Below are 14239 nucleotides of genomic sequence, written 5' to 3' on the forward strand. Positions count from 1 at the left end.
GAACTTGAAGAAAAGGAGAGATTGTATTGCCATTTACCTATACAGTCTCGAAAATTCTACTTTGCTGATTCCTGGCATATTATCAATCATATATATAATTTAAAATGGCAACAGAAAAGACCTCAGGGATCATCTCGCGATTAGGGGAGGGGCTTTTCCAGTTCCAAAGTGCACTAAACCCACATTTCGTGCGCAAACAGCACAATTTTTTAGCACACGTCTAAAAACAGGCTTCAAAATGTCGGTGATCACTTCAGAGGAAGGTGCTGCTCCCTAGCAAGAGTTCTGCAGAGGCCACAGAGGCACGGTCAGTGAGAAACAGAGTATAAACAGCATGACTTACTCCTCCTCTCGCCATTCCACAATCGCTACACTTCGGAAACAAAAGAATAGGCTTAAGTGCAACAAGCAGATGGCTAGTACCCATTTAAGCAATTATACATGACTTTGCGTTCACTTTAGATTGTTAAGGATGTCATGTCATGATAGACCAATAATCAACTAAAAGAGCTTGAACGTACTTTTCCAACAAGGATGAAAAACAGCAGTGGATGCAATACAGATTACTCCAATAAATCAAATCAAGAAGAAAACTTATAGTGCACAAACGTAGACAGCGAATGAAATCAGAGTGGGTCAACTATATACCACTTAAGTTTGGGCCTGTGCTTGTGTAGTGGAATAGCTAACATAAATGCATCTTAAAGATTGGACCAGTAGCCAGCATTTCTTTTCTTAAATAACAGTATATAAAGGGGGTCAATTAAAAGAGCCTTCCAATGGATAAAAGCAGTACTGTGGGTACAGTTTGTTTCATTTGGCAGCAATACCCAGGATTCATTTCAACAGCTTTCAGAGGTGGTGCAAAGATCACTTGTTATCCATGTCCTTCAAAGATCTATAATAATGATCAATCAATTCTGAATTGATAATTTCCTTACTTTTGTTGCCTTCTTCATGAAACGAGCATTATCTTTTTCTAAGTCATGCCAAGAGCGAATAGGTGTTTTGAGTTCGTCGCCAACCACCATGCCCGGCCCTTGCGTTGGAGGACCTCCTGTAAAAAGCATTATTCTGGCGCCAGTGTTTGGAAAGGTACCCTGATGAATCAAAAAAGGAAACATTTATTATCTGGAAAATACAATGGAAAAAATGTTCCAAAGGCTTGAATAAACATATTTATTCCCGTATACAAGCTGTACATATGTTGATCCCATCCTTGAGCTCAAATAGAGGCAAGTTTCTTACTGGCAAACAATCAGCACAAGAGGAACGAATTGAAAAAAACTCTCCTAAAACACATGTTCCCTTCAAGCACAAACATATGCAATAATGACTGCCTCCAAAGAACAAGTTACTTACCAAGGGTAACATTCTTTCGACTGGATGTTTCTCCCACATATTACTTATCTTCGATATTTCCCAATAATCAGCTTCCTGCCTCGGAAATGTTCTTTCAGCAGAGGGCGCTGTGTGTCAATGCCTGGTCGAGTCGATGTCTCTCAAAGGCCTCCGTCTAGATGTCGACATCACCGGTATTGTACGAAATTACCAAATGCAAAAAGTCCGACCCCCAAATGTCCGACCCCCATTTTTCCGCAAAATATATGTGGGGGCGGGTGAGGAGGGTAAAGTTCATAAAAAAGTACAGGGGTAAGGTGGGAGGGCGTCTCCCCCCACATATCTATTTGCGGAGAAATGGAGGAAAAAAAAAAGTCTGACTTTCGGTAGTCGGACTTTTGCATTCGGTAATTTCACGCAGATTCAACATCACTGCAGGTATATCTAGCACATGCAACGCCTGTAAGCCTCAGTTCTGTTTTGACAAGTAAAGTATTACCTTGCGTTTGACAGTTACTTCCGTGTGAGAGAGCGTAGACTGCAACCGCAAGATAAGTTTTACTGTGGGGTAGGATGGGAGGGACAATGTTATGTTATTTTGCATTTGTATAGCGCCTTATGTACCAAGGCGCTGGTAGGTTGAACGCCCTCGGGAACCGCAGTTCGAGTCAGGAGACAGAGAGACAGAGAGACAGAGAGACAGAGAGACAGAGAGACAGAGAGACAGAGAGACAGAGAGACAGAGAGACAGAGAGACAGACAGAGAGACGGGTAAAGTGCGTGGGCGCACCAGGTATGTGTGCAGCTGGTGTGGTTGTTGCATGATCGCTGCTTCTTAACGGTAGGTGTGGTGCTGAGGAGATCAATTGAATGTGTTCAGTCTGGAGGGTGGACATTCAGACTGAGTTCTGGCTGTGTTAGGCCTGAGGAGATGCCCAAGATAGCCGGTGTGTGCTAGCTATCTGTTTTATAAGGATGATGGGTAGTTTGATGGGTAATGTTAGTATGAGAACAGCTTTACCGGATGTGTCATAGTACTGCTGTGTTCTAGTTGAATGATGGTGTATAGGAGAGAGTAAGCGTAGTAGTGGGATATTGTGGTAATCAGTAAAGTGTATGCGACCAGGTACACTCAGTGAATGTTGGGAATACCTACTAAGTTAATTTCTACTACAGTGACGCTATTGGGCACACTCAATGATGTTGGAATGCCGTCTAGATTCACCATTAGCAAAGTGATGCTATTAGGGCAGGTTTCTAAGTTCAACTTTAACACAGTGACGCTATTAGGCACACTTTCTCTAAGTTCAACTTTAACGCAGCGACACTATTAGACACACTTTCTAGATTCAACTTTAATACAGTGACACTATTAGGACACATGCTATTTATCACAATTGTGCCTAATGTGGTACGTGCTATCTTTCGCAATTCCAACAGAGTGGGACAGGCTATCATTCACAATGCACCTACGTGAGGGATATGCTACCAGTTATAAATCTAGCAGAGGCATATGCCAACGTTCACAATTCCGTTTAAGCGTGATGCATGCTATTATTCACAAAAGTCAAGCTAAGAGTGGGACATGCTAACATTGTTACACCCGTCTCAACGTGGTTAATTTTCACTATTGTCTCTAGGAGTGGCACTAGTTATTAATGCATGTATGCTAGAAAGTTTTGCAGGACAAAATTTACAGTCCAGCATTAAATTAGGTTGGTGTTCGATCTCTCTCGATGTGCAGGGTGTAATTATTTGGCAGTTTATATTATGGGAAGGTAAGGTAGAGTGGCAGGGGTTTTCTGGAGTAATTGCTCTACATCCCACCCATGCCACACTTACAGTTTTGGTGGTGTCTGTCCGCTGCTGGCTTCACTGGCTTCCCCTGCTGACACCTGCAGACACTTTGTGGAGCCGCTACTGTAGTAGGTGCCCTTTGCCTTGGCCCTTAGCCGCAAGTGCTGCCGAGCAGAGGGCTGCCCTGTGAGGACCGGTTATGAACAGTTGGGTGTAGCAGAGGCACAATCAGGGTTGGAGGCGGGACGGGAGGCTGACCAGGAAGGGGTGCCAAGAGATTCCCAACGCACGCTGGGCCTGGGGGCATTTAAACACATGCTTTATGGCAGCAATGGGGTTGGGGGATGGTACGGGGGCTGGGGCAGTCACTTTTTTTTACATTAAGGCAGCAATGAGGTCGCGGGGTGGTGCGGGGGCTTAGGGTCGTGGGTCACAGCGACACTCACCTGCGTCGGCAAAGGAGGCGAGCGGCTTGTTGGGCTTGGTATGGCAGAGGCACAGCCAATCAGGGGTGGGGGCAGGAGGGTGACCAGGAAGGGGTGCCGGGAGATTCCCAACGCACGCTCGGCCTGGGGGCATTTGAACACATGCTTTAAGGCAGCAATGGGGTGGCGGGATGGCGCGGGGGCTGGGGCAGTCCCTTTTTTATTACATTAAGGCAGCAATGGGGTCGCGGAGTGGCGCAGGGGCTGGGGCAATCACTTTTTTTACATTAGGCAGCAATGGGGTCACGGGATGGCGCAGGGGCAGTCACTTTTTTATTACATTAAGGCAGCAATGGCAAAGGAAGGGGAGGTGGGTGGGGTGAGCGGCTTGTTGGGCTTGGTATGGCAGAGGCACAGCCAATCAGGGGTGGCAGCGGGACCGAGGTTGACCAGAAAGGGGTGCCCGGAGATTCCCAATGCACGCTGGGCCTGGGGGCATTTAAACACATGCTTGAAGGCAGCAATGGGGTCGTGGAATGGTGCGGGGGCTGGGTCAATCGCTTTTTTTATTACATTAAGGCAGCAATGGGGTTGCGGGATCGGGCTGGGGGCTTTAAGCGCGGATATCCGCGCAGTTACCCAACTAAATAGTCGAATCCAGAACTTAGGAGATTCACAATACAATTCTGTATGAATATATTACAAACTAAGGACTTTATTAGTACTTGGAGAAATGCAGATCAGGATAAGACCTGTAGACCTTGTTTAGCTGCGGTTGAGAGTAGGCACATACCAACATCTTGTACAGCACTGTTACATCTCTATATAAGAAGTTATGGTACTTATGTCACATCTTGACAATATAAGAGGTGACCAATTTTGGTCAAGTCTGTTTGGAGCTGAATCTGTTGTAATAAATGCAGCGGCTTTTCATATATGGAAGCAAGCAATGGAAGAGGTGGAAGAGTTCTGAACTTTGAATTTATAGGTATTATGTTATAATAAGTCAGACGCCAGGGAAAAGGATAAGTTAGTTTAATTGGTTATGTGCACTGTAAGTTTGGTTTGTATTGGTTGTTAAAATAAAATGAATAAAAATTGTTTAAAAATAAAATAAAGTTAGTTTAATTGGTATTTTAAGGCTCAAGTTTAATTTGGTATTTTCAAATCATTTTACTGATGAATGGATTGCACATTTTATATTGTAAATTTGATGCTCTCATGTTTATTTTTGTGAACATGCTATAAACTTTAAATAAACTAAGTGCACAATAGAAAAAAAAATAGAAAAAAAAAAAACACGAAAGAAAGGTATTATGCCCGTTATGAAAAATCAGTGCAAAGATTGTCTGAATTGAATACATACTCGTTTGGACACTGCCAATCCCCAGCTCTGGGTTTGGTTCCCAATACAGGACTTCCTCTTGGCCCTCCTCTTGGCCCTCCCCTTTGAGGAAATCCACCTCCACGCTCACCACCACGACCTCCAATAGGTCCCAACAGACCTCTGAGTGGAGATCTGCAAGATTCTGAATTCCCCGATTCTTCCGCAACCAGATCTTGCATTCTGCCTCTTGGATAGCGACCAATGGAGGATTGCCAACCACCTCCTTAATCCTGGCAAAACCGAAATCCTGATTTGCAGCAAGACTGCACTCCACCCCCAACCCAACCCCTCGCTGCCCTCCCTGTGCCTCTCTTCCTGCAGCATTGATCTCAGTAAAGAACCTAGGAGTCACTTTCCGCTCTGACCCCACTCTCTTGCCACATCAACACAGTCTCCAGAGCATGCTACTTTCACCTCTATTCTCAGGCGAATCTTCCCCCCCCCCACCCCACCCACAGAATCAGCGCAATTCTACCCAACATCATCTCTCGCCATCTCCTTCACCTAGGCAGGCACTCCATGCTCAGAAAGCTCCAATGTATTCAAAACCTACAGCAAGGCTCATGCTGCCCCCCCCAACTCCCCACTTCTCCAAGACCAAGAGAACACATACCCCCTGCACTCAGGGTGCTCAAATGGCTTCCAATTAGCTGATGGGACTAATGCATCACCCATTGTGCCCTCCACAAGAAAGGCCCTGAATTCCTCCAAAACAAACTCTTGCTAACATCTCAACAGAAACATTGGCTGCATTCCCAGTTTGCCCCTGCCTGTGGACACCGGACAGAACTTCGAAATCTGGTGCGTTGGGGGAGCACAGCCAACAATGTGCTCGGTAAAACACTGCCACTCCTAATTCACAACCACCTGCTCTTATCCTTGTGTTGATTCAGACGGTGCTCTTTAGTATGCATTGGTACTGCCAATACAATGCCCTTAGAGGTGTTGCACGATTGCTGTGAATTTAGGCACATTTTTCATACAGGCGCCTCTAGCTCACAGCGAGTGAGCTGCATCTAGGGGGCGTGACAGTGAAAGTTTTGTCCACAGAGCGAGTATTGTGAACATAGAGGCTTATAGCACACTGTGAAGGTCTTGAACGTAAGTGACCTGTTCACAGTCATTTCTTTTTTAATCTAGGTGCATTTATCAAGGAGTTTTGAATCCAGAGACTTCAGCACAACTAATGTTTGCATTTCAGGTGCACGGTTCACGGGGAGAGTGCTGCTTTGAATCTAGATGCACTCACACAAAGGGTTTGAATCTAGAGCCTTGTACACACTTAGCACTATCGATTGTTTGGAACCCTACAGGCTCTTAACACATACGGAATGTTTTGATTCGGAGTGGACTTGCACACAGTAATTCTTGAGCCTAAACGCATCATAACACAGTGAATGGATTTACTACCAGCAATTGTTTTGCATCTAGGTGCATTTAATATCCAGCGATTGCCAATCCAGGTAGTCATGCACACAGCTAGAATGTAGTGTCTGTATTAGGACAATGACCAACGTAGCTGAATCTAGCCAGGGTTTCAATCTTAAGTATGTAGCCAGCTAAGAAACTACAATGTTCACTTTGTGACCTTTCTTGAACCCAAGCGCTTGTAGAATGTAGCAACTGACTCAATCTAGGTGACAGTAGCCTATCAGTTCAAGGTAACTTAGAATTAGCATGAAGTGAACCATTCGCACTCCGTGGATACAGAAAACTAGCCAAAGGCACTGCCACCGATCCACATGCACCCGCCATCTTGCACCACGCAGACTCCTCGATTGGTCACAGCGCTGTGAACATACTAATGGTGAAAGACCCTATACAAATTATGCACTACAACTATAAGAGCACTTGCATAGATACTGTGACACTTTGGCCTCCCTCGCACATTCACCTAATTGTTTGTGGTGCAGTGGTTAGTCCAAAAGCCCAACAGTAAAGGGATAACGTAGACCCTTTTCTTCCACCTTTCTTTTGGTATTGCAACACAAGCTACCTTAAAGTGAGTGCCACAAGGACACATTGTGACCCCGACACTTCTGCAAGTAACATTCTTGGTAACTGCTGCGCATCTTAAACAGGCAGGAACCAATTCTCACTCTTCCACGTGCACTGGTACTTCATAGCGATAACATTTCTCTGCCATTGCTACCCATCTGAAAGTTGCAGGTATGGCTGAGGTCAACCCCAGGATAAATGTAGGTTAAAAAGGAGAGGGTCACATGAGCTGCCGTAGATTACTGGAGATTAGCTGCTCCAACCATCATTGGGCAGGCCAGTCACTGCAAAGCTGTGCATCATCCAGAGAAGGAACAAAGCTTTTGAAGTAACATTTCCTAGTCTTTGGACCAGAACCTCTGCAGACACTTCCCTCACAGGACCTAACCTTGCTGCTGCTCTCCCCCAGGAGAGGGGCCTGTCTGAAACCAAATTACTTGGATTTCTGCAACCAAGTGCACGCCTGAACTGCATGTAAAAACAGTTGGCCCTGAGCTTAGGAACCATGAAGACGTCAAGAGACCAGTACTGCTGCCAGCCAGACCTATACCGGGCACCCTGGACTGTCAGCAACTGAAATACCATGAGTAGATAGCCCCATCACATCACTTACTCACACACAGGGTGTTCATGCATACACGTTCTGGGTCACTACTTTTCCACAGGGATCGTCATGTCCTACCCGGCAAGCACCCGTATTGAACTGTAGGTGATTGATCCTGGCTCCAAAAAACCTCTGTCAAACCCAACTGAACCATAAGTAAAAAGTTGGAGGCGCAAATTTCCTTGAACTGAAAGAACTTTTCAACAATTTGGGATTTCACTACTCTAAACTACACATAGCGTATCAAACATTATGTCTTTGAGACCAGCGTTAATCCTTCAAAACCAGTGAGAAGGCACCAAGCAGGGCAGTCCCCACTCCGAGCCTCCACGCGGCCGAGAAGCTCCCACCGCCACCTGCCGGGGACTCAGGTTTGTGTTTTTTTTTTCCCCTTTCCTCCCACCTCCCCGCCCGGGGCCAATAACTATGGGCCCCGTGGCATTACCTGACTTGGTAATGCCGCCGCTCGGGGCTTATTGCACTAATTGCTACAACTAGCAGCAGGAATACCATTACAGTTACCAGCAGTGTCAGCAGCTGAATTAGTAACAGTTGCACTGCTAACAGAGTAGTATAAACAGTGGCAGGGTGCAAATGACTCTTGGCAAATAAGAAATGGTGTATGTTTGGAATTGAGGTGGCAAGTGACTTCATGGCTGGCTAGTAGCTTGCAACTTGAATTTCTGCCCCATTGAGTAGTGATACTGGTAGTAAAAGTAAAATTACATTGGGGAGTTAATCCCCACCCATGAGTGTGCGTTACTATGTGTACACGTTTGTGTGTTTCGGGTGCTGGTTCTGTTGCATTGCATCATTTGTTTGGGATGCCTAGCAATGGCATGTTTTACTATATGCCTAAACTGAGGTACATTAACTATTCCATGCCCGGTTTTGAAGTGCTGGTCAGTTACATTTGGTATGCTACACTTATGTTATGCCTTGTAGAAACATGTGCACAGTCTTTTACTGCTGAGATCAATGTTATTTCCCCCCCAAGCTAAATGTGCGTACTTCTTCCCCCTATTGGGGGTTGGGGAGGTGGGCAGGCTGAGGCAAAATCTGGCCAGGGCAAAGCCAGAGACAGGCTTGTTGTTCGTAATCCCTTTGCACACATATCTAGGGGTTTATTACCCATGACAAATTAGGAAACCAACAACGTGATGTTTTTGCTGGCTTTTAGGGAGATGTTCATAATTTTAAAAAACTATCGCAGATTTGGATTTGTGTCATACAACCCCCGTCAAATGTTGGGGGCCTATACAGCAAGTAGAAGGGCTTTGCTGCCTGCATTTTCTTTGGCATTGCTTCAACATGACCTAGCTCGACATGCAGCAAGTACATTCCAGACAACCCCATGCGCAGCAAACACCTCTTCTTCAGCTATCTCCCCTTTCAGAACTGCGCACCATAGACTATAGTTAAGTCCCATGATAAGTGGTCCAATAGCTCTTCCACCTATTTTCATACCTTCTTGAGCACCTTCTCTATCCCTCATCAACTATCTACCCGACTTTGCTCTTCCATAACACCACTAAATGTTTCACGCTCCTTCGCCCCTCTAGCAGGCAAAATTTCTTCGATAGGGGCTACTACCATAGTTTATGGCTATACAAATTATACAAATGAAAGGATAATAAATAAGTCCACACGCCAACCAATGTACACACCATCGGCCATGGATTCAACATCAAGAAGTCCACAGGAATCGTCTTCCTGGATGTCGCCAAAGCATTCGACAAAGTCTGGCACAAGGGACTGCCGCACAAGATGATTGGCCATGGATTTCGGAACTATCTGGTGTGGATGATTGCAAGCTCCTTGGGAGGCCGCACCTTGCATGTCGCCATGCGGTCTGAGTCTTCTCCCAGTCATTCAGCGAAAAGGAAGTGGCGAAGAACCTGCAAACTTCACTGGATACCATTGCAACGTGGTACAGCGACTGGCGGATAGAATTCAACACCAGCAAGACAACCGCAACGCTATTCACCAGAAAGAAGATCAAGGAGCACCCACACATTAGCCTCAACATGGAGACCATCAAATGGATAAGTAATACGTGAGAGGAAAATTACCATGGGTAAGTAACTTGTTCTTCAAATGTATTGTGCCCTCCCACGTATTCCTTATCTTTGATACACTCACAAAGCAGAATCCATAAAGGAGGGAGTAAAAATCAATGTGGTCATGTATGCACAGAGTTCAACACTGCTTTTCCAAAAGTAGAATCTTGGCTCGTGGAGGAGTCTAAACTGTATTATTTAGTAAAGATGTGCACAGACGACGATGTGGCAGTTGCACATATATCCTTTATCAGAACTCCCCTCTGCAACGCAGATGAAGTTGCAACACCCCTGGTCGAATGAGCTTTTTGATGTTCTGGACGGTCTTTGCCTGCCAGTCTGTAACATTCCAATATAGTTAATATAATCCATCTGCTGATAGTTTGTTTTGTGATGGCTAGTCCCAATTTGTGTCCTGACTAGCCCACGAATAACTCATTCTGCTGCAGTTTTGCCAATCTGGATATGTAAAAGCTCAGTGCACGTCTAGGATTAAGTCTGTGAAGTCGTTCTTCCTCTTTTACTGGATGGGGTGGAAGGATGAAAAGATGGTAATGTTATCTTCTGAGTAATATGAAACTGTAACAATTTTGGGAAGAAAAGTAGGCTTCACTTTTAGTACCACTCAGACTTTATGAAAGACAGTACGAGTAGGCTTGCAGGATAAAGCCTATAGCTCATTCACCCTTCAGGCTGATGAAATTGCGACTGAGAATACAGTTTTCAGAGTTAGAAGTATTAATGGACAAGAATTTAGAGGCTCAAAAGGAGCTCCCACTAAGTAGTTTAACACCCAGTTGAGATCCCATAGTGGGACTTGGAACGGGTTCGGAGGGTAAACATTAGTATATCCCTTTAAGAATTGTACTACTAGAGGAACAGACTTACTCTGAAGTGCGCTTAAAAATAGAATGCGCTGCTAGGTATCCGTCGATGGTACCAATCTGCAGCACCAGATTTACCAGATGTAATAGAAAAGAGAACACCAGTGTATTACATGAGAAAGCGTCAACATTCTTATCTCTGCACCAGATACAGAACTTAGTCCAGGGGCAGCGGTATAGAGATTTGGTTACTGGCCTTCTGGCCGAAAGCAAAACCTCCATTACGTCGTCCGGGAGGCCCCAATCCTTATATCTCAGCCTCTCAGAAACCATGTGTAGAGGAGGTGCCAAACTCTATTCCCACTCCAACCGCCCATTTTGAAGTACCAGGAACGTTCACGCCGAAATATGTGACGTATGATGAGCAAATAAACCGGCAGAGAGCCACAGTTGGGCTCTGTCCAGTCCCTATCAAAAGAACAGCACCTGTTGAAGTACCGACGTCTAAGAAAACCTGGACAGTAAGGTACCCATTGAGGAAACCATATCGACACATGAGACAGAATGACGATTGTCAGAATGCAATACCTGATGAAGCTAAAAAGATACTGAAGGAAGACGAATGGTGACGTCACAAGAACCCGGATTGACTCACATATAGAAGATATGATGAAAAGAGACGAAACACCATGGATAAGTGACATCCCAAGCCTAAAGTGAAATAATTGATGACAAAATGTCAGAAACGTATGCCATGAGCGCGATGAAGATATTCAGTTAGTTTAAACATGTACATATGCAAGGAACCATAAGAAGCAAGAAATCGACAGGCTTGCTTATGCTCAGTAGTAAAATAGATTGCGGCAAGCGCCACCTATACAGATTTACCTCAAAAAGGAGCACTTTATATAAGTGTACTTCCACTATGCACAAGAGCAAAAATCGACCAAAGGTTACTAAAGGTCTCAAGAGGAGCGCTTCACAGCCAAAAAAAAAAAAAAATAGAGAATGTAAAACAGAGAAACTCAGACAAAGAAAACCATGCCAAGAAGCCAAGGGATACAATTAATGCAGCAGTGGATACAATTAATGAGAAGAAGAAGAACAGAGTATCCTGTTCAGAGAGGTCAAGTTAAGCCACAGATGGCAGACTGGCAGAATTAAATCAAATACATGAAATTGCATGAAGAATAAGACGATTTCACGGTGTCGGAATCACGTGACCGAGCAAGCAGAAGGGATGAGACTTCACACCTACGCATGGACACTTGCCATGCCCAGATGTCAAACTTTTCCAGACCAAGAAGCAGACTGGAGGCCAACCACAGAAATAATTGACACATGACCACTGAGGTGATGATTGATTGTAGCAATAATTGGAGGGAAGATGGGGGTAGCAGACAAACTCCCTGCACCTGGCTGGCTATTCTGCACGCTGTAAGAGCAAGTGGAAAAGTATAAGTGGGGTCGATGCCAACCCAATCATAGTGGACCAAGTAATCTAGGGTCCTATAGTTAGTAGAACCAATGAGACATTGTACTTTTAATGACATCTACAGTAGCCATGTTGAAGGAAGGGCTTAGATGCCCCACCTGACAGTGTTTATCCAATCCCCACTCCCCGTTACCATATACAGATATAGTGCCTATATTAAAGTTACCTTCCTAGAACCAATAGGTTTGCATGCTAAAGTTTTAAGAGTTACACGTCAGTGATGATGAGTTTTTGTTATAAATACTAGGTTTTTTCTGAAATTAGTTGAAGTTGAAGCGAGAAGGAAGATCGAACGATTGCTGATATTCACGAACTCCCCGTTTTTTGTACTTGTCATTAAACGGACTCCCTTTGCCAAACTATTGAGTTGTCATTATTGATTTGATGCTAGAGTATTAATCTGCATCCCCATCCATCTCAAGGGTGCTGCTGCACATCTTAAAGTGCTGTTGGGAAACCCCAGTCCTATGGGCCGGCTGGGGTCCTACTGCACACTTGGTAGCAGAGGATGGTTTGATTAGAATCGATTAGATAAGACACCCATTGGCTGTCGACATAAGTAACTCTAGGTCCTCGGCAATTTCACAAGTCTGTTTCCATCCGGCTAAGTAGACCGAGACCCTCCCCGTAGATAGTGGATAGTCTAAAGTGAAAACCCTGCAGGTTGAGGTCTGAAGGAACCTGTGGTTTCCCCCACAAACCCCTTCCCACTTCTACGAGCAGCTGATCAGACAAACAGCAAGGAGACGGTAACAAATGCGGTGATCCCGAGCATCCAGAGAGGAAAACAATGCAAATGGTGAGTGAAAAAGACTAAATACTTTGGCAAAAAGTTTCATGCCTTAGAACAAGTAAGGGAAGGTAACGGAGGTGGGACAAAATTAACGTCAGAGTAAGAGTATAATGTGTATATATAAGGGGGAAAGAAATATTGACTCGAGGGTGGCCGAGCAATAGAGAGAGGTACCGGGAAAATACCTGAGAATAGAGAGAGGTGCCGGGAGGATAACCGAGCTAGAGGATAGGGCCAGATACCCAGGCTTTAATATAGCGCTAGAAGGAGCCTGCATTTAAAGTCCTAAAAAAAATAGGACAAAGTAGTAGACCAAAACGATTAAAGACGTTTTTGAAAGAAATGGGCTTACATTCCATGTTGGAATAATGATCGGGGCAGGAGATTTATGTAGCCGGCGGAGTCTGTCGCATCCGTCTTGCATTTTTCTTTTTCTCCAACGTCACGAGGTAAGAACATTTTTTGGGGAAATAGCATGAAAATTGTGCGACTGTACAGCCAGGATGTTGTATGACATGAATTGATGGTTGTTGTTTGAAAAGGAAAAAAGAAAGTTTTTTTGTGAAAAAACAGGATTGGAGCTTGAGACGATTCGCTCATATTGTTGATTTCGGTTGAGTAACGTAAAGCATAACAAAGTGTTATACGGGGAGAAGATAAACAGATTTAAGCATGGAAGACATTACACACAGTTAGTACACTTGTGCAAACAGTTGCCGAAACATGCACCTAAGCTGGAAAAGTACAATGCAGAATGGAACCGCCCACAAAACGTTTATGCCATGGCCCCAGGGCGGATCGCCATCTAAAACGGTCCTGCAACACATGACGACATATTTACACGCCACGTACACTTGCAAAAAGTTTGACAAAAACCTATCTAGCTTAGAGCTTTCGAAGATGTACCAAGAGGATAAGGAGGGGGAGCCACCGTTAGATTGGATACTTAACATATGCACAGAGGGGGGTGAAACGCCTTCTGTGCCACCCGCCCAGACTGAAACAAAAAGAAAAGTTAGTAAAGACAAGGGATTATACCCATTGAGGGAGCTTAAAGCAGCCACGGGATACAGTAACCCAGCATATGAGTCACCTACGCAAAGTAGTAACGAAAGCCCAGAGAATATCACCTCCAACGTCCCGAGGAATAAGGAAATAGGCGAGAAAGAAAAAGGAGACCAGGCACAAGCAAGCACATCTCTAGATACGGATAGAGAGGGAAAGAGATGGAAAGGAGATGAGGACAGAACTGATGAGATGGCATTCCCACAGAACGAATGGATGGGAGGTCAGATTTTATTAAAACTCGATGGTAAAGGCATTGAGGACGTGAGACAAAAGGGAGAGTCAGACGATTCAAAAAGGAAAGAGAAGGAAAAAGAAAAAGGATTGAGACAAAAAAATCAGGAAAAAAGATAGACCGAGACGAGAGCAGTTGTATCGCAAAGAGCAAGAAAAGAAACGCGATCATAAACAGAGCAGTCAACGATCAGGACAGGCAAGAACAAAGGAGAA

At 44.7% G+C, this 14239-nt stretch overlaps 1 protein-coding gene across 1 annotated transcript in view; it reads right to left on the reverse strand.

Moving 5' to 3' along the window:
• Positions 1 to 14239, reverse strand: part of SEC23B (SEC23 homolog B, COPII coat complex component) — a 474773-nt gene that overhangs the window by 327611 nt on the left and 132923 nt on the right. Inside the window, exon 8 of the mRNA XM_069607535.1 lies at positions 942 to 1100. Within this exon, the coding sequence (XP_069463636.1) occupies positions 942 to 1100 (159 nt within the window). The remainder of the gene's footprint in view (positions 1 to 941; positions 1101 to 14239) is intronic.

This window comes from Ambystoma mexicanum, chromosome 4q (genome assembly GCF_040938575.1).
Source record: "Ambystoma mexicanum isolate Mex_15411 chromosome 4q, UKY_AmexF1_1, whole genome shotgun sequence".
Taxonomy (NCBI): domain Eukaryota; kingdom Metazoa; phylum Chordata; class Amphibia; order Caudata; family Ambystomatidae; genus Ambystoma; species Ambystoma mexicanum.